We start from the raw sequence: 21,572 nt of genomic DNA on the forward strand, positions 1-21,572 counted from the left end.
GCACCGTGAGAGGTGATGCATCTCACCTGTTCTGCCTGGATTTTCCGACTGCACCTTTTCCCTCAGAGTGCACAACTACCAAGTGCACATAGGTCCTCAATCTGTCTTGTACCTTTACCTCCTAAAAGTATGCATCTGGTGTAATGTCATCGCTTATACAGCAAGTCTGGTGGTAAACTATCTTGAGTAATACACTGTCGTGATGTAGTGAATAGAAAGATTACACTATTAGTTACTGACCACTGGTCAGATAGTTAACGAACATAACTCCAATGCTTCTCTATTGTGATGACCCTGCCACTCACAGTTGCTGTATGACAAAGCCCATGCTCATGCTTCACCCCTTTGCCAACACAGAACCTGAAAACTCAGAAGACTGGATAGACAGCTGTTAATGGTGAACCTATCTATATGCCCGGTTAAGATCGATGAGCAAAAGTCACCTGAGCGCACCTGAGTTGATTTTGTTTACAACAAAATTATTGACGTTGGACAAGCGAAATGTCCACGTACATTGTCTTTTGTACAAGATATTGACAGTGCACTGCCAACTTTAAAAGACAAACAGAAAACTAAACAGAAACAGAAACCGCAAATTTCGGCTAGGTTGAAAAACGTCTCATAATAAAATCCAAATGGTATACCCCACTCAAATTTGATAAGAATTGAAGTTTAGCTAGGCCAGGCTACCACAAGGGTGAACTCCAGCGTCTGTATTAGGCTATGTCTGATCCATAAAGCAGGCATGGCCGTTGTAATCGGGCCATGGAAGTATGGAAGAGGTACCAAGGTCCAGAATCTGTTTGTGACGGGTCAATGCTGCCAACATGGCCTCTGTCACTAGTCAATGCGGCTGGCAGAGTGCCACTAGGGGGAGCTCTAGAGACTGTTCCATGACGTCTAATAGTTAACACACTGATCATTTCAGCAGGAACAACCCTTGATAGCAGTCATAAAGCGGTTGCATAGTGGATAGTGTTTTGATCCTTTTCATTCAGATTATTATGTCAATGTCAATGTCAATTTATTTATATAGCACATTTAACAACAACAGTTGACCAAAGTGCTGATTATGATGTCAGCAGACTATCATATACTTTTTGATCAGGTATTAGTTTATAGTGGCATTGTCGGTCAGAATAGATTCTTGCGGTTCCCCTAGTTGCATCATGCTGGCGGCATCGGCTGCATTGGCAGCATACCGTAAGCTTTGACTAAGCTCTGGAGCTCCCCTTAGGGACACTCTGCTGGTGGTTGAAACCACATAGGCCATGCATTGACCTGTCACGGCCATTCACAGTGGCCATGCTGGTGGTATTCATGGTCACGGACCGCACTTTGCCGCTCACCCTAGTGGTTCTAACCATTATTATTACACACCCTGAGGAATTACCCGTGAAGCTACAACCCCCTCTCCACCTTCCTCATGATCATATTAAGTGGAGGACATTAGAGTCTGTCTTTAATTATGACAATCCATTTCTATGTTGTTGTGTGTTGATCTGCTAAATATAATGCATTCTCAGTTTATGTTTTGTATAAAACATTTTTGTATTGCTTGATCTAAACATGGCATGGAGCTAGTTTTGTTTCTACGTAGAAGACTCAACCGCATTCAATAACTGATGTGGGAACGTGTCGCCCATTCAGCATTCATTTTGTGGTCTGCCTTTTGTAGGTGAAAGAGTGCTGTGTACAAAGAGCAAGTAGTGATGAGGAAAGGAGCGGGGTGGAGGGGTGCACTCTTCAGAAAAGCTTTACTGAGCCACCAACCGAGTACGCCTTTTTATATAGAGAAAACAATACTAGGTAGAAAGAGACCGGAAATGTTGGTGTGTTGTGTGCGTGTGCGTGTGCGTGTGTGTGTGTGTGCGTGTGCGTGCACATTTTTTGGGGTTTGGGGATGATGGACGACTTTGACATGGTATGGTCATAGTATGACAAAGTCGTATGTCATGGTAAACTTACTCTGGGCCAGACCAAGTTTGCTGAGAAGGGTGTGAGAAGTGTGAACAGATGCCTGAGCTTCATATACTACATGAGGTCGTGGAGGGAGGGGGAGGGATGGCGCACCCTTCCTGTTGCAAGTCAGTCACAGTTTCTGGGTCATGGTATCAAAAAGAAGGCCAATGCTAAAAGTAACTATTCACTTGACCAGAGAACGTACAGACTATAATGTAAAATAAAATAATGCGGGTACACGATACAGTTTTTGCCTTATTTGGAAAAAAAAAATATTTCATGTGTGGTGTCCACATTTAGTGTTGGAGGAAGATGTATCTGTTTAAAAAATTATCTTTTAATCTGGACATCATGCAACATTGGACTTAGTCTACGTTGGCCTCTGTTTAGTCTGCTATTGTATTATTCATTGTAGTTTTACAGAGATGATATTCATTATCATAATTAAACATTTTAAACATTAATAAACAAATGAATAACTAAGGCCGTGCAGAATAACACAGTACTCCAATATACCCAAATTTCACACATGCAAAATTCACATTTTTTATTCAACAAAATCTAAAAAGACATTCCTTATTGTTGTCACCTTAATTCTGACATTTACTCCTTTGTTGCATTGTGTGCACTAGCTTTAGATAACTTTCAAATAAATCACTTTTGGAAAACAAAGAGCACAAAATAATAAAAAAGAAATGTAAAAATGTGGATAATTTTCATCATACTTCATGCATGAATGTCATATTTTGTGGCTGCTTAAAGTGTGCCACCATATGATTGTTGACGGTGTGCCTCGTTTCAGAAGAACGGTAAGGTGAAGAAATAGCAGAAGAAGAGGAAATTACGTAAATCAAAAAAAAGGAGAAAAAGACCTAGGAACTGCGTAACGCCCATGTCTTCAGTTATCAGAAGACTGAGAAAGTGCGCACAGGAAGCGTGGTGCTGCTGGGTGAGCAGTGTTGGACTGGCTCTGTGAAACCCGGTGGTGAGGATGGCTGTGATCAGACCCCTCCATCTGGTGGTCCTCTGGACATCAGGTAGGTGGCTGTTTTTTTCTGTGGTGCTACTTTAGTCCTCGTTTGTCCAGATCTCAGGGAGGGAGGGAGAGAGAGAGAGGGAGAGAGATGGAGGCACTGTCAGAGCAGACGCTCTGGCCTCAGCAAAGACACTAGCAGGGGCTACAGGGTTGCTTTTATGCTCTTGTACCCGTTTTAACCTTCGCCATGATCCTACCCAGCATCCCCTGTGATGTTTTATGTTGATTTCAGTTCTTATGTTTAAAGTCTGTGCAAGTATGTTTCTCTCATAAAGAAATTCCAATACCAATACAGTATACCGTATGTCTGCATTGCATTCAAATATTGTTCATTTGAGATCTGTATATTAGCTAATTGTATATACCTTAGATTTGAATGGGGTAAAATATCCAAGTATAAGTAAGGTTTCACGGTAACACAGGCTTCCACTTTAAGCTAAAGGTGTCTAACGTGCAAAACATGCTCACACATTTTTTTTTTCTTCTTTTAAAAAAAAAAAGTACTCATGTTTTTAACCTTTTTTGCCACATGCTCTTCCTGTTTTGTTGAGCATTGTTCTCCATTCCTTTCTTGTGATTTTCAAGTCAAACGTGTAGTCTTGCTGCTCTCTGGGCTGCTCTTCTTCTCTCTCTCTCTCACACTTACGTCCGCGGCAGCTCAAAACGATACTATATTTCAGCTGACAGCACCCAACCCCATTACAGTCTGGGCTCATGCAGTTGATACAGCCACCGATGTCTTACTACATCTACACTCTTAAAATGAATGTGTTGAAAATAACACAACTTGTGTTATTTTTTTAACACATCTCTATGTGTGAGTGCATTGGCTTGTTTTGGCTAGATATTGACGAACAGCTCTCCATCAACCAATGAAATTGTTATCAGCAGTGTGTAAATTAGTTCACTGTTTTTTATTGGTTTTGCAGTCACCATATTCAGCGTGAGAGACCTCTAGCAGGAGGAAGGTTAAGCTTCAGACTACACTCTTAGAACGAATGTGTTGAAAACAACACAACTCGCGTTGTTTTTTAACACATCTCTGTGCCCAGATAGGGTCAACACATTCGTTTCAAGAGTGTACAGAAGGAAAGTCTGAGTTTGGACTTTTTCTGCTGGGACTGAATGCAGGGCCTCCAAGCCCATATGAGTTTAGAAAAGAACACCACGGAAGAAGTCCTGTGTCACATCCTGCTGCAAGTTTCCTGCCTACTATTGAGCTACACTTTGGCAAGGTATTCGTTGCCTGAATCTTGTGATCTTAGATGTGGCAGGTGTTCATAATCCATCAGGTCTAGTTGAAGATTTTGGTTCCAAAACGCTATAGCCCCCATTTCAATGAATTTTCACAAATCATGTTTTTACATTTTATTTTGTCAGTTTCAGTGTGCAACTGTAATTGGGTTACTGTTATTTGATTTATCTTTATTCAATCAAAACAAAAAAAAAATGCAATTTTATGGAGATTACCTGAAATACACAATTAGATAACATGACTTATTAATGTTTTTAAAAATGGAGATATAGCGTTTTGGAACTCTTCAGTTAAAGACCAATCAAGACTAAAGATAGCCTCAGGCTGTTTTCTAACTCTTCTGTAACGTTAGTCATTGAAAACTAGGAGAGAAAAAATGGTTGGGCCCGTGTTGAGTGGGCTCTCAGACATTCCACGGGGGCACCGTATGCTTGGGAAATAGCCTCCACTAACCAGTAGGAGAGTCTTTGGTTTGATAGGGCACGGTCCACTGCCTAGGCCCGGTAACAGACAAACAACTGTTGGAGCTTGCGTAGAGGACCGATGTAAATCCCAGTAAAAGTGCAGTTTTGAGGGATGGTATTTTGAGCACAATATCATCTAGGGGATCGGTAGAGGACACTACTGTGAGATTTTAGCACCACTATGAGATCCCACGGGGGGTATTGATGCTGTTGACTTAGCATCCTTTAGGAAACGGGACGCCAGGGGATGTTTAGCCAGTGTCATGCCTGCCCATCCCGCGTGACATGCAGACAGCCATCTGGTACATCTTGAGGGTAGAGGCGGGGTATTTCAAAAACTTAGCACTGACTCTATGGGATACATTAATGGGTCACAAACGATATCAGTACACCAGTTCACAAACACACACCATTTTCAGAGTTGAAGGACCGTGTAAATGGGACCCTCATGCTCTAAATCATTTCAACGCCTAGAGGGGAGTTGCCCAATCGTTAACTGTTCAGGGGCCAGGTGGTCAGTAGCCATTTCTGGCTTTTTTGAGGCAGGTGGGGAAGATTCCAGACAGTAAGGAGGTATTAACAATGTCTAGGACAGGGGTGGGCAACTAATTTCCCCAAGGGGCCACATGACAAACTGGGACTGTTGACGAGGGCCGGACCCAAAATACCGAACTCAAGTCTGAACTCAATTCTGTCCAATTCTATTCTGTTCTTGTATAACATTAAGTAAATCATATGGTTTTGTTTACTACTCGTAAGAACAGATGAAAATGTGAGGGAGACAAAGGAAAAACAGCAATAGGCTATTTAATCTATGTCCAGTATTTAATCCTCATTCTCGAAAATAATTTTTTGACATTGACATTTTTTTTTTTCAGTTTTCAAAGACTGATATAAAAAAGTACTACAATATCTATATAATTAGGCTAGGCCATGAAAATGTGAAGGAGTCAGTACAACCATAGGCCTGTGCCACCATTTCATCAACACTCAGCAATATTTCATCATTAAATCATTACCATCATTAAATTAACTCTATGCAGAATTAGACTATGAAAATGTGGAAATGTCATTAGTTAATCAACATGCACAAAGAAAACTATTTTAAAAATGTAGGCTATGTTTTTGCTTTAACTTTATGCACAAAACTGTGATTGGTCAACTCGCCCTGGGCTGCTTCAAGCAACCTGTGGGTAGTAGCATCATACTAGTTCGCTAACAGCTTTGCAAATAAACTCAGACATATTTTGGTTACAATGACGGGGTTATCCGAATGTAAACTATCTATCTGCCAGTAACGTTTTGAAATTAACACTTCGTATCGCCAACAAACAGCAGGAGTTCGTTCTGACAACCTTTGCGGTGGTGAGCGACGCAGACATAAGACACACAAAACTTTGAAAGGTTTACGCCGACTTAAAGGCAACTGCATTGTGTCGACGCAGAAGCATAAATTCTATTCACCAGCACAATTCAGTGAGGGTGTTTACATCGTATGCATCCACGCACAAATGTATGGGCGAACAAATAGCAGTCGCTTTCAAAATAAAAGCAACGATATTGATTTGCGTGCATTATCTCTATGCTAGGCTCTTGACTATTTGTTCTTTCACGGACCTTACGCGGGCCGGTCATGGAAAGCCCACGGGCCGGATGTGGCCCGCGGGCCGTATGTTGCCCATGTATGGTCTAGGACATCAGCAGCCAAACAGCTGAATACCTTTTTAAACAACTTGGTGGCACTGAATCAAGAGCACATGTTGCTGAACTTAATTGCTGCACTACTACTTCTAGCTCACAAGGTGAAGCAAATAGGCAGACATTATTATAGTAGGCCTAACCTGAAGGCTATGAGACCTGAATAACTGGCAACATGGGGCGTTCAGAAACGAAAGCTACAATGTTTGATATGATGCTGCTGCTGTCTTAAAAAATAAAAAAAGCCTTTCTAAATAGCCTCATCTGGAGTATCCCTACAGAGCACAGTTTAACATGTAAGCTAATGTGAACACTGACAACATTAGCCTATTAGTTTGGACAAACAGCAGAATCTGCATAGCCTAGGGTGCAGATTAAACCGTTTGAAATCAGTTTTGCACATGCAAACCTAGTCTATATTGAATGTAATAATGTTGTCTGAAATATTGTTTGTCTCAAACAATTTAATTTATGGTTTGGTTCAACAAAGACAATCTTAACATGGGCTCTAAAAGGCTCCTGGGCTGGTCTGTGGTAAAAGTGTCAAAGGCTGCTATTACTAGCAATGCATATTGAATATGTAAACCATTATCTGAGTAGGCTATTACGATAGAAGATAGCCTAAATTTGTTGTCAGCTTTTAAGACTAAGCTATCAATGCACACAAAATAAGTAGGCTAATGTATCAGGGCTCAGGCATGGGCCAGACTGTTTAAGTTATGAAAATGGGCAGGATATAGGCCAGCAATCTTCAAAGATGTATGATAACCTTATGGTATAGATTTTGTCTTTGCTTTAAGCTCTGAACAATGTCCAAGCCAAAATATCAAAAAGAAAGAAAACTCAAAAAGATAGCAAACACCCAAATGAGCTTCTGTGCACGTCCCTGATGAAGACAAAAGAACACTACAAACAACTCAAAGAAAAGGTTATTGAAAACCAAAGTGAGAGGATGGAAACTGAAGTTCAGTGAAATCCATCATTAAGGAATGTAAGAAATATGTACAAATCTGCCTAGAGCAGACCATCACCACAAACTGAGTGACTGTTCAAAAAGAATAATAGTGGGGTAGGCCTATGACAACTCAGAAGAAATTAAAAGCTTCAGCAGCTGAGATGAGATAATAACCTGCAAAAACGTTTGCCTGAGTTCTTCACCAGTCAAAGCTCTATGGGTGAGTGGCAAAACTCTAATTAAATCTCGACTAAAGTTTGCCCAAAGACATGTGGGAGACTCCAAAACCCTGTACATCACCAAAACCGCACCATTCCTAATTTGAAGCATGCTGGTAGTAGCATCATGCTGTGGGGATACTTCTCGACAGCAGGCCCAGGAAGGCTTGTAAAGGTAAAAGTAAAATGAATTTAGCAAAATATATGGAAATCTTGGAGGACAATCTGATTCAGTCCACAAAAGAACTACGACTTGGGAGAAGACTTACTTTCCTGCAAGACAATGATCCGAAGCATACAGCGAAAACTACACAGAAACGGTTTAAAGACAACAATGTGCCCAGACCTCAATCCTATTAGAAAATATGTGACTGGACTTGGAAAGGGCTGTTCACACTCAATCCCCTTTCAACCTGACAGAGCTTGAGCAGTTTTACAAAGAAAAATGGAGTAAAATTGCAGTATAAAAATGTGCAAGCCTAACTGAGACCTATTCACACAGGCTCCATGCTTTAATTGCAGCCAAATACTAAATGCCGACTTGAAGGGGGTGAATATTTATGCAATCATTTATTTTGCATTATATATTTTTAATTAATTAATATTACTTTGTAGAAATCTGCTTTCACTTTGACATTAAACATGAAAGAGGGGATTTTTGTCAAGATTCCATTTATAAAAGCTAAAGTGGATATATCCAGGGAGGGTGAATACTTTTTTATAAGCACTGTAAATTACTCGTGTTTACAGAATCGTATGTCTTGGTTACTGAGTTTTTGTTTTCAGATTCTGTGTTTTTATTCTCAATACATTAGACATGAAATTGATGCCGTAGAACTCAACTGAAAGAGAACCAGCAAATTCCACTAAATTCTGAATATTCTTCATGTTTCAATGTCTCTTAACACAGCATATTGCAATCTACAGTGATCTAGATTTATTTTAAACTTTAAGTGAACACATTTTTGCTGCTAAGTGATGCAACCGTATGTATAGTTTCATTAGTCTATTAATGTGGTGAATGTGTTAAAAACTAAACTCTGCACTGACATCAGCGTAAAAAAAACGAAAATCGACTAGAGCAGACACACTGATGATGCAACATTTGGTTGCGTATATCATTGCAATACACAGACCAGTCCATGTCTCTTTAACAAACATGGACTGCATCCCTTGCAGAAATTTCAGGTTTCTGGCACACAGTTGCCGTAAATGTGCAGCAAGGTCATATTTTCACAAGCAAATTAGGTGTCTGGCAAACAATTGCGGTTAACTTTTGGCAATGTTGCAGCAAATTTGCAATGTCAAATTAGGTTTGTCACCAGAAGTTCACTAGAAGTTTGGGTAAGTGTGGTGGCAAATCACTGGCGAACACATTTGCCACAAGTGGCAAACTTCTCATTGTTGCCAGAACTTTTCTGGAAGTTTGCCTCTAGCTGCCAACATTGGCAAACTTCTGGCAATATTTTCTAGTGAACTCATTTATTTCCCACATCACCCACAAGTTTGCGCAAATCTGCTGCAAACATTTCATTTTTGGTTTACACTTTATTTGACAGTGTCGACATAAGAGTGATATGACACTGTCATGAATGTGTCATAAACAAGTCATAAACGTTTATGACATAACACTTCTGTTATTAAGTGACATTCGGTTTTTGTCATAACAAGTTAGGGTTAGGGTTAGGTTTAGGGTTAGGGTTAGGGTTGGGGTTAGGATTAGGGTTAGAGGTTAGGGTTAGGGTTAGGTTTAGGTTTCATGTATCATGACAGTGTCATGTCACTCTTATGTCGATACTATCAAGTAAAGTGTTACCTTTTTGTAAGGGATGTGTGTGCAGTAAACTTGTATAATTGGAAGAAGTCATGTTGTCAGTCATTCCATTCACCGTAATGTCACACAACAGCTCATTTAGCAAAACGGTCAATAGACCAGTGTGTAACATGTGATTTGATCAGCAGGCTTGCCATTGAAAAATCTGTCTTCTAGGGAACCCTTCAACATTTCTTCGTAGTACAGCAGTGAGCTGTGCATGTGTAAATGGTTAATGGCTCAGCATCTGAGTAGAAGGGCGACAGCAGTTGTTGTCAGAAAAACCTCTTCTGAAACCCCCCCTCTGACATTTTCCACCCTAGGCTACCATCACCACTGCAATAGGAGCGTTGCTTGCCAATGGTGTTAGCTCCATCCGATTGCTTTCTGTCGTTTCAAAATTGAATTGTCTGTCTGTGAGTTTCACATTTGTGCAAGTGATGAGCACTGTTTTTCACAGCTCAGATGTGCAATGCCTTGACTCTGTGCTGGCCTGCAACTCTGCATGCTTTCACACCATCACCTCAGTCTTCCCCTGTTGAATGTCTCACATATGAGTGTGATGCCTGCGAGGGTACTTGCAAAACCATAATCTGGTCCAAACACTAAAAGCTAACGCCCACTGGCAGCGTCTGACACCAAAGTTTAGAACTCCATTACTTTTAGAGCAAAGCCCACTGGTGGCGTCTGATGCGCGCCAACGCCAAAATATAGAAAATTGTTCTATAGCTTTTTATGCCTTTAATCAGACAGGACAGTGGAGAATGACAGGAACTGAGTAGGAGAGAGAGTGGGGGTGGGATCCGGAAAGGACTACGGGGCGGAAATCGAACCCGGGTCACCAGCGTATGGTGCAGGTGCCCCAGCCAGTCGCGCCATGGCCGGGGCCGAAAATTGTTTTATCTCTTGAGTGTGAAATGTATAGACGTAAATGTCTCCGCCGGTGGGAGAGGCTACTTGCATGATCATAATCTACATCTGGTCCAAACACTAACGGTGCTTGTTACTGGCTGTTGGTGTTCCATTCTCCATCATTTGGCTCTGTCTGACTCTCACTGAATAAAGAATAAAATGTAACATGATACAACCTCAAACAGTTCAACTGAGTTACAGTACAGTACATACAGTATGTCAGTCAGTGGAATGCAGTAAACGATGGATGCTGCACAACTATGGCTATACACAGTATGAGTTTGGACACCATTTTAAATTAATAAGCCTTTTTGATAGGATCTTTTATTGACAAAGTGCTCCCATTCATCCGACACCTCACAATTGCTCTGTGGGGGACTTTTAACCTCATGGTACCTCATATCTTTTATTAAATTGAAGCATTACTGATCAGTGCTAAATTCTGTTTTCCCTACAGTGTTCTTTTCTATGGCCTTTAACATAGACATGGAAGGACCCAAGATTTATAATGGATCAGGATCCCGTGAAGACTTCTTTGGATACAAGGCGTTGCAGTACCAGTCTGAAGGAGAGAAAGGGTGAGTGGCAGTTATGTATAGCCTAAAGGATACAGTGAAACCAAACTCAACAGTTAAGTATCCTAAAGGAAACCAAACTCAGCACAAAGTGCCGCCTATGCCCATGTTAATCTTGTATTGCCATGAAGGTTGAGAGAAAGAGTGGGAGTATCACACAAAAACATGGAGGAGAAATGTTAAGTGATTAATTAGGCATCCTACAGTAGTCTTTGACACGAACATCCGGGCATTTGTGGCTGGCGACAGGTAGGCCATGGTGTTGCTTGTGCCGTCATGTTTTATTAGCATAATGAAATAGCAATTTGTATAATTATCCATATGTGTTCACCATAATGGTCGGAAACATATTGTTATTGATGACATATTAAAGAGAAGTTATACAGTATATTGCCATATTGATATTTTGTCCCACACACCTAGTCCAGAGCAGCAGGCAGGGCATGTAGCTCAGCGGTCTAAGTGGTTAGACTGTGAATCGTAAGATTGCTGCTTCAAGTCCTAGATGATGACGTGATGCTGCACGTCGTGCCCTGTATGTTGCACGTTGTGTCCTGGAAGACATTTGTTACTCAGACCAAAAGTATTCTTCATGAGTAGCATTTCTCCTACAGCTTTTTTCACCCTTATATGGAAGTAGTTGGTAGGTGGGTGGGTGGGTGGGTGTCTTTTTTTTTGTCTTTTTGCTTCCAGTGATATCCAGACTATAACAAGGCCTAACGTTCACGTTATCTCCAAACTGCCAGTGAGATGAAGAACTTTGTTGGCGTTGCATGCATCGGTTGTGGAGACACAGCTGTGCGCAGTTTCACGCTAGTCATCATTGCCCTTGGACATTTTCAGCCAGTTGGAAATTGGACTAATTTTATTTTTAATTTTTATTATTTTATTTATTAATTTGTTTTGAATTGTTGTCTGTCTTGTATGTCTTGGTGTCTCGGGTACGCTGGTGACTACGCCGCTCTGTCCGGCATCTTTTGCGTTTGTTATTTCTTAAATGTAGTTCTATGTCTTGGTGTCACGGGTACGCTGGCGACTACGCCGCTCCGTCCGCTATTGTCTTTGTTAGTCTATGTGTCAATGACAATGTCTTAGCCTATATGTGGAGCGCTTTGGGTTGCACTATGTGCACGTTAAATGCGCTATACAAATAAAACTGACTTGACTTGACTTGACTTTTCACATTTAGGTTGGGTCAATATTACCAGAAGGCCTTATCGCGGAATCAGATGATGCTTTTGGATATCATTAGTTGTCAACAGTGTTGGGGAAGTTACTTTTAAAAAGTAGTGTTTGCTCGTTACTCGTTACTTCTCAAAAAAGTAACCCGTTACTTTACTTAGTTAGCCTCTATGGAAAGTAACTTATTACGTTACTCGTTACTTGTTACTTTTACGTTACTTTTGTTGCTCGACTTTCGGCAGAACCCAATATCTGTTCCTAAATGTGTAGGCCTACATAAAGTTCTACTATGGAGGACATAACAGGTATTTATTTTGTGCTCTTTATTATAAAAAATGCCACAAACACTTGAGCACTTGACAAGAAAACATTGGGCTTATAGGCTTCAACACCACCACTAAAGCCCTATGAAACAATATCAAATAACATAGCCTCGCTACATCTTGGGCATATAGGTGAACACAAAATATATGAGGGCTTATTTTATAGCCTTATACTCTTTCATTAAACAGGCGCACCTCCGAAATTTGGTGCAAAGCTTGTGCAAGTGCAAAGCTTGTGCAGGGGACAGTGTAGGCTAGGCTTAGCCTGACAAGCCAGACCCACATTTGCTGCCGCTAGGGTGCGTCTAGATTTCTAGGCTAGGCTAGGCTACAACTAACACTTTTACTCAAAAAAGTAGTTACGTTACTGTAACTCGTTACTTTGTAACTCGTTACACACAACACTGGTTGTCAAGCATACAACTTGTGCATGTTTCAAATCAGTTTATCAAAATTGATGAGAAGTGTATGCTATCCAATAATAAATTATTGGAGTGAGTAGGGCTTGGCCATATTGTTTCATCTACTAGGCCACATGTCGCCATAATGCTACTCTATGACTTCAACTATGTCATCATGTGATGTTGATGCTGTAGTTGCGTGTTGGTATATTGTGCATATACAGCACCAACACCTGGCATAAGTCAAATGTGAGTTGAAATCTATGGTAATGAATGAGGTGAGTTGTCATTGGCATGTTGTTGAAATAAGCTTCCATTGATACTGCATTTTAGTAGATAAGTGGTATTTATAATGCAATGGTAATGTCTCTTTCCATGCTTTTTTCACTGAATTTGGAGAAAATGTACTAAAGTGTGATATGTATCTTTATCATGGTATGAGATGACTTATATCATACAGTGGTGTGAAAAAGTGTTTGCCCACTTCCTGATTTCTTTTTTTTTTGCATGTTTGTCACACTTAAATGTTTCAGATCAAACAAATTTAAATATTAGTCAAAGATAACACAAGTAAACACTAGTTTTTAAATGAAGGTTGTTATTATTAAGGGAAAACAAAATCCAAACCTACATGGCCCTGTGTGAAAAAGTGATTTCCCCCTAAACCTAATAACTGGCTGGGCCACCCTTATCCGCAACAACTGCAATCAAGAATTTGTGGTAACTTGCAATGTGTCTTTCACAGCGCTGTGGAGGAATTTTGGCCCACTCATCTTTGCAGAGTTGTTGGAATTCAGCCACATTGGAAGGTTTTCGAGCATGAACTGGTCATGTAGGTTTGGATTTCCCCCCCTTAAAGGTGCTCTAAGCCATTGGTTCCCAAAGACTGGGTCGCGACCCACGGGTGGGTCGCAGGAGATTTTATTTGGGTCGCCACAATTTATGTTGTGTAGGCTAATAGGCCTAGCTTATACCATTTAACCAGGAAAGCTATCAGTTTTCTATTAGGATATAGTTTGTTTACCACAGTCACGGCCCTAGAATAGCTCTGAAACTAGGGGCGAACGCGCCGCAGAGGGGGCAGCGTGCATCTCACTCGCAAAATGAAACATTTCTGTGGGGCGCCTGCCATGGACCTCGCAGTTGCAAAATCAGCATGAACATTAACGGACAGCTGCTTCCGTTGACCGATTAAAATCTAGTTACCATGCTGTCAACTAAAGCACACATCCTGTACCGGGCATGCATGGCTATTAAATTTGCGTCAAAGGCTGATAGTTTCAATTGTAGATGCACCCTTTAAAGTTAATAGCAGCCTCCTCACATTCCTTATTATTATTTAAAATGCACACCAGTGCATTATATAAGGCTACAATTTAAATTGACATTTTAAAAGCTATTATTTCCTCTTGTTTTCCACCTCGCAAACTCTACTAGGCTACAGTAAAAGCGCATTATCTTTTGGCTATTGCGCAAAAGCCTCTTGTTCTGATATTTATTCATTTCACATTCTTTCAACAACATAGCTTGTCACAACATCAATACACAGCCTTAGTATAAGGCCTACAAACACTTAACTTGTGGATTCAATGCGGATTCAACTTTCCAAAGAAACCTCCAGAAATAGGCTACAATAAAACGACTTGAGTTATTTGCTATGTTTACATCGGAATTAACGCTGTTATGGGTCCATTTCTCTGCAACGCAACGTAGCCTACAACATTTCTCTTTAGATATACAGCAGCGGTTCTCAAACTTTTTTCCCCGCGGACCACCTTCTACATCCTGACTCGGCTCGCGAACCCCCACCATCCAACACATAAAAAAGTAACTCATTCTATTGACGCATTCCAGGCATCGTTGTTTAATTAGCCGCACTACATAACATAATAAAAATGTGCAACTGGTCTATGAGCTCTCACGTTAAAAAAAAAACAGTGTGGAGAACCACATTAGAATGGTTAGGTAGCATCTCACTGCACGCACTGTGGCTTTGGGCAGCCTGTCTCCCAATCCACGTGAAGCCTAGGGCTATATGCCTCATCATTCTTTCGTTTTCTTCGCGCAGTCTTTTCTGTCTCGTTCTTTTATCCCCCTGCGGTCCATCTCCACCTTGATTAGTCTGCCCCCCATCCCATTCCATCGTTCCCTGTGTCCTGCTCTGTTTCTCTCGCTTCTCCTCTTCGATCGCTTTAATTAGGCCTTTTGGACAGTGTCCCTGTTTTTAGCCAGTTTTCCATGTTTACGCAGCCTTCTACCTAGCCTTACTTCAACGAAACAAAAAATGCACCATTGACATCAATATGTTTTGTATAGAGCTACCACAGGTTACTCTGTCTAAGGTCACTCTCACTCTCCCTTGCTAAAGAGCTAAATGGTTTAGTCCGCCTGCCCTTTTGTTTATTTAGTTGAGCATCGCTAGTAGTGGGCCGCTAATTGTTGTGCTGCTGGTGCAATGTCTTTATCCAAGAAGTCAGGTTACCAAAAACAAATGGGTCATTCCACGTCAGTTCAACCAGGGCCCACGCACTTAGGTCTCAAAAAATTCTGAAAAAATTACCAGGTGTACCTATGTTACCCAGGAGACACACTGTAAAATTACTCTTATGTAAGATCAATACTTTCCAAGATACAGCCAGTTTTACAGGGGGAGGTGGGTGTCGATTTTGTCCAGCCTCTTTTTTTTGTCAAAGTTCACAAGCCCACAGCGCAAGAACTAAAACATGTAGGAGGCTCAAATTTTGCATGGTGGTACATAAATAGGAATAGTATGTAGCAAAATCGTCACCTTTGGTCTGGATAATCCTTCATGGTCATAGCTGTCTCTCAAAGTTGATACAAATTTTATTGGAGTTTTTGGCTGGGTTCTGTTTAAGCCTTCAGAAGACATATTTGTACTGAACATAGGCTCTTGATTTATTTTCCTTACTGAGATAAGTAGAAACACTCTCACAAAAAGCAATGAACATAAAATAAATCCCTATCAGGGTCTGAACAGCAGACCTCACAAGTCTGAAAAATCATTTTGGTTATCATTTTCAGAGCACCCAAACACCTTGTGGGAATATACAAAGATTTTCTAAATATGTTTTTCCTTATTCTCCATGATCCCTTCTTTTTGAAAACGCCAATTTGACTTGTCTTGTGCAAATCTTTCTTTTTTATTTTCCACCCTGAACATGGGCAAAATGCTCCATTGACATCAATATGTTTTATATAGAGTCACCACACTGCCACCTGTGGTTGTCACTATGTTTTGTATAAACATCCAGTCAGTCAAACTTACATTTCGTATGACATTCATTTTGACATTCATTTGGAAGTTAAAATATTCAGGTAAAATAAATATATGGTGGAAAGCTTAGACTTTTTTTCAGTAATTAGCCTAAACTTCCAGTGAGTCTATTCGAAATTTTCACCACACATTATATTAACACACATATAAAAAATAATATGTGTAATAAAGTGGAATGACACAGGAGAAAAGTATTGAATGCCTACTGAAATTTCTTCAATACTTTGTGGAAAAGCCTTTGTTTGTAATGACAGCATCAAGACATTTCCTATTACAAAACGTATTAGTCGCAGTATCAGGTGATTTTGGCCCATTGTTCTAAACAGATTCCATGGGTCCCTCTTGTGAATCCTGATCTTTACTACCAGAACTGTTTAACGAATTTAATTGAATTGGCTGCCTTCGAGTCTTTCTGGAGCTTTCTCCGAGTGGTCTTTGGCTCTTGGAATTGACTATCCTTCTGACTCCCTGGTCAGAAATATTGCGAGGAGATCCTGTGCATGGCCGGTTGATGATGCAGTGATGTTCCTTCCACTTGCAGATAATGGCTCCCATGCTGCTAACTGGAAGATTCTGAAGTTTTGAAATGCATCTGTAACCAGTTTCATTGATATGTTTTGCAACAATAAGGTTGCAAAGGTCTTGGAAGAGCTTTTTGCTTTTATCCATCATGAAATGTTTCTTGTGTGACACCTTGGTAATGAAAAACCTTTTTATAGCCCATCAATATGTAGGCTACTAACCAAGCTTATATTATATTATATTAAGATTATATTAATTTGCACAGATAGAAAGGATAACTACTCTCTAACTACTTACAGATTCCAGCTCGTTCCTTTCCTTGCCTTAGTGCCTTTTCTTAGCGTGTTCAATACTTTTTCCCTGTGTTATTCCACTTCATTACACATGACTACTTATGTGTGGATTACCTGAGTTATTACTAATGCCTGGTGAAAATGTTGTGCCCCCCGTATTCCACTTTTCAAGGGCCCTCTCCTACATTGGGGCCCTATACTTTCCACTTTTCCCCCCAGTTCGACACCCTTTTATCTGCTGAACCTTCTGCTCGTTTCCAAATATAAAAAAACTCTCTGCAACTCAACATTGGCCTGCCTGCCTCAGCTGCCTGTGAGGGGCTTTTCAGTTGTGCTGGATTACTGTTCACTGCAAAGCGACCAAGGATGAGTGCAACTAACTTTGAAAATCAACTACTGCTCAAACTTAAAGGAGAACTCTGGTGATTTTTCACATAGATCTCCATTTCTCAACGTCACCGAGTACTGTCAGTATGAACAAAACTGAAACAATCGGTTTTACCTAGCTCGAGTTGCTGCAGCTACAGCGCTACACACTGGGAGCATGAACACAGCTGCCTTAGCTGCTGGCTGCAGCAACTCGAGCTAGGACCAAAATCCTTTTAGGCAAGTACCTCCACTCGGCGGCCATATTGCAACGCTTTTTGGGCACTTATCGGGCATCTATTTCGGCAGAAATGCTAGTGCATAAGGCTTCACAACACCAATCTTGCTCCAGCGGCGAGATCACAACAGATGATTGGCACGATGTCTTCACAGCACACCACATGCATGATTGGCTCAATGTATTCTCAACACACCACATGATTGGCTCAATGTATTCACATGTCAACGTTTTGCCACGGAAGGGTTGTAATATGTGTAGACAACTGCCATATTGGCGTTACAAACTAACCCCATGCATTACTATCGCTTCGGCAGCACATATACTAAACTATGGAGGATTTTTTGAGTGCTGTATCTCCTCATTAGAAAGTCTCTGGTAAAACTGGTTGTTCTGGTACCCCCCCCCCCCCCAAAAAAAAAGTAACTAAGTAACTTTTACTTACAGTACATTTTAAATGGACTACTTTTTACTTTTACTTGAGTACATTTTCAGATTGGTATTTTAACTTGTACTTGAGTAATATTTCATCAAAGTATTGATACTTTTACTTGAGTACAATATTTTCATACTTTTTCCACCTCTGAAAACAAGCCAGTCCATATCCCAACTTATGAGAGCGATAGAGATATTTCTGAAGCATTGAACAGTTTTTATTCATGTTTTTTACATTCATGACTTTTCAGATTAACTTAAAAAAATAACTGATGAGCAATCTCTGGTAAAGTCCACTACATTTTTAATTACACAGGAAGACGTAAGGTCAGTACTTAAAAGGAATAAGGTCAATAAAAGTCCAGGATGGGATTACTGGGAGATTGCTAAAGTGCTCTTCAGAACAGCTGTGTGGGGTGTTCGCTGATATTTTTAGAATGTCCTTAAAACAGAGAAGGGTTCCAAAGATATGGAAGGAGTCTATAGTTCCAGTGCCAAAAGGCAACACTATAAAGACTTTAAATGACTTCAGACCAGTGGCACTGACCTCCCTGGTCATGAAGTCATTTGAAAAGATAGTGAAATTGTTGTTGTTATTGAGGGTGGGTGAGGCCTTGGATCCTATGCAGTTTGCATACAAGGTTAACGGGGGTAGAAGATGCCCAAATTATACTACTAAACCTCCGGTACAGTCATCTGGAAGGTCCTGGCACACACACCCGACTCTTGTTTCTGGATTTTTCTTCTGATTTTAAAACTATCCAGCCACATGTTTTAGTTAGAAAACTATTATCAGAATTCAATCTTGAATCTTGTGGGCAGTATTATGGATTTTTAAACCAACAGATCACAGATAGTCAGCCTATAAATAGGCACATCCTAAAATTTGCTGATGACACAGTCATTGTTAGTTTACTGCATAAACATGAATCCCAGCATGGGCCAGTGGTTGATGGGTTTGTCAGTTGGTGTGATAAGTCTTTTCTTCTGTTAAACATCTCAAAGACAAAAGATATGGTCATTGATTTTAGAAGAAATCTTGTTCTCCACCACTGACTCATATAAATGGAAGCTGCATAGAGATGGTTGACCAGTATAAATATATGGGTACAATGTTAGGCTCAAATTTGATGTAAATACTGAGGCCATTTGCAAGAAGGGACAACAACGGTTGTACTTCCTTAGGAATCTTAATATGTTTAATGTGGATACGGTTATGCTGTGTTTATTTTACAAATCTTTTATACAATCTGTTCTCACCTTTCCTTGTATTGCCTGGTACGGAGGCGCAACAGTCTTAGGGACAAAAACAATCTTAGCCATATTGTGAAGGTGGCTGGGAAGTTGATTGGCTGTCCACAATGAGTTCCTCATTTATGAGAAGCTGGTCATCCAGAAGGCAAGGTCTATATTGGACTGTAAAAATCAACCCCTTCACTGTTCATTTGAAGCTCTTCCCTCAGGCCGGAGACTAAGAGTCCCATTTTATCCATTCCAATAGGACAAAAAAGTCTTATTTCTAGTGCAATACGCCGGCTAAATTAGCACTATTTTGCTTTATTGCAGAAACATAGATTGATAAGACAGTTTCTTAACTTTCTTAACTTATATTAAATTAACCTGTGCCCCCCTGTACTACCCCCCCCCCCCCCCATCTTGTGTTTTTTGTGTATCTTGTGCTATTTATGTGTACCTGACTGTGAGACAAGTTTCCCTAATAATAAAGTTAAATAAAGAATTAAGTTTTATTAAGATAATAAAGTTAACTGAACTGAACTGAACTGAACTGGGTGTAGCTCCCTCCTACATTTATGACATGCTCATTGCATATACACCAAACAGATCCCTAAAATCCTCAGGTAAAGGGCTCCTTGCAATACCAGGAATTAACTCAAATTCAGCACATGGTACCTTTAGTCACCCCCACTCTCTGGAATTCCCTGCCTCCTGAACTAACGACTGCTCAGACAGTGTATTCTTTTAAAATCAGATTAAAAACATATTTATTCTCACATGCTTTTAATTAGGCATTTAAGGCAATTTAAGTAATTTAATTGTTTTATTATTTATTATTATTATTATTACTTTTTATTGTTTATTATTATTGATCATATAATTATTTTACATTCACTTTTATTCACTTGTTATATGTATTGTAATCTCCATCTTTTTATGTTAATCTAATCGTTATTGTTTGGTCATGTCTTGTTTGTTGTGTCCCTTTCTTTTGGAGCACATTGGGTCTGTGCTTGTCACATGAAATGTGCTTTATAAATAAAGTTGGTTTGATTTTATTCATTTAATAACTGCATTTTGCATTTACTTATGATATCTTTGTCTTATATTTAAATTTGTTTGATTATCTGAAACATTCAGGTGTGACAAACATGAAAAAAATAATAATAAAAGAAATCAGGAAAGGGGCAAACACTTTTTCCACACCACCGTAACCGCACCTTCTTCCTCTGGAACTGTGTGTGATAGTCCATATCTGATATGTTGTACAGCAGAGGTTGTCGAGCCTTTTCAAGCTCCGTCTTCTCTCAATACCTTTGTGCTGTGTGGTAACTGTAAAGACTGTCCACACATCTTAAATCTACACTTGTCCACTTACGCAAAGGGGAAATCCGGTATATAAGAACTGGGTTTATTTTTGGATGAGTGTAAATGTTCATTGGGGACCAACATGACATCAATCAAAGTAGTTCTGAGTAAGATTGGAATGTGCAATTACAACGAGAGAGCATATGGCAGTTTCATTTGTAATCAGTGCCATTGCACCCAGATACTGTATAAAGACAATAGATTGCGTTCAGTCAATGGATATGAACTATGTATCAGAAAACATTTGTTCCATTAACAGGATTGTTGTCAGTGCACCACTTCAAAACAATGGAACTGGTGGGATCTTCCTGTGTAATGACACAAGTCCACACTGCCATCCTATTCCACTACCGAGGGCAGCAGAGGCCGATTCTGAAGGTCTGTCCAGCCATCTGCATTTGTTGACCAGGGGCGCGTTTCCCAAAACCAGTTTCTAACCTGTTAGCAACTTAGTTGGTTGGCAATGGGAAATTGCATTGCAACCAACAAAGTTGCTAACTTAATTACCAACTGTGGTTTTGGGAAACGCGCCCCTGTATAGTAACCTGTCTGTCTCTGCCTTCTTATGCAATCATAAGACCCATGTGTCACATCAGTTACACTATTTTTCTTACTCAGATTTTATCAAGGCAGTTGGAATGTCGGTCGTTGTCAGAGCAAAACCAACCGTCCAGTTTACTGTAAGTACACTGCTGTTTCACATTTCTTTTTCTTCAAAATGCATTTTAGTGTGATGACATGTCCATCTAAAAGTAAGACAAGAAGAAGATGACTTTGTCCGTGTTTGTTTGCTGTGCATGCTGTGAAACCCTTAGATGATGTTACTCTAATTTCCCTTCAGGCCTGCAGTCCTTCATGGAGTCATGAGTGTGATGGGACCCCCTATCTCAACAGCATCTGTTATCAGTGGAGCAGCAGAGGCCAGGTCTCTAACATCACCTCAGCATTTAAAGGTTTGCAGCTTCAACTCTTTATTTTAGCATAACAGGGTGGCTGACAGGATGATGCAACTTCATGCCATGTTT

At 40.2% G+C, this 21,572-nt stretch overlaps 1 protein-coding gene across 1 annotated transcript in view; it reads left to right on the forward strand.

Moving 5' to 3' along the window:
* The first annotated feature begins 2,795 nt into the window (after positions 1 to 2,795).
* The window catches only part of LOC143132168 (integrin alpha-M), a 34,080-nt gene continuing 15,303 nt past the window's right edge, over positions 2,796 to 21,572 (forward strand). The window contains exons 1-5 of the mRNA XM_076291526.1: positions 2,796 to 2,999; positions 10,771 to 10,891; positions 20,807 to 20,925; positions 21,166 to 21,227; positions 21,389 to 21,500. Of these exons, the coding sequence (XP_076147641.1) occupies positions 2,954 to 2,999; positions 10,771 to 10,891; positions 20,807 to 20,925; positions 21,166 to 21,227; positions 21,389 to 21,500 (460 nt within the window). The 5' untranslated portion in view covers positions 2,796 to 2,953. The remainder of the gene's footprint in view (positions 3,000 to 10,770; positions 10,892 to 20,806; positions 20,926 to 21,165; positions 21,228 to 21,388; positions 21,501 to 21,572) is intronic.

The sequence above is a fragment of the Alosa pseudoharengus genome, unplaced genomic scaffold (genome assembly GCF_046254945.1).
Source record: "Alosa pseudoharengus isolate Yale_2024_CS ecotype anadromous, Long Island Sound unplaced genomic scaffold, YU_APseudo_1.1 YU_APseudo_1.1_scf_1, whole genome shotgun sequence".
Lineage (NCBI taxonomy): Eukaryota > Metazoa > Chordata > Actinopteri > Clupeiformes > Clupeidae > Alosa > Alosa pseudoharengus.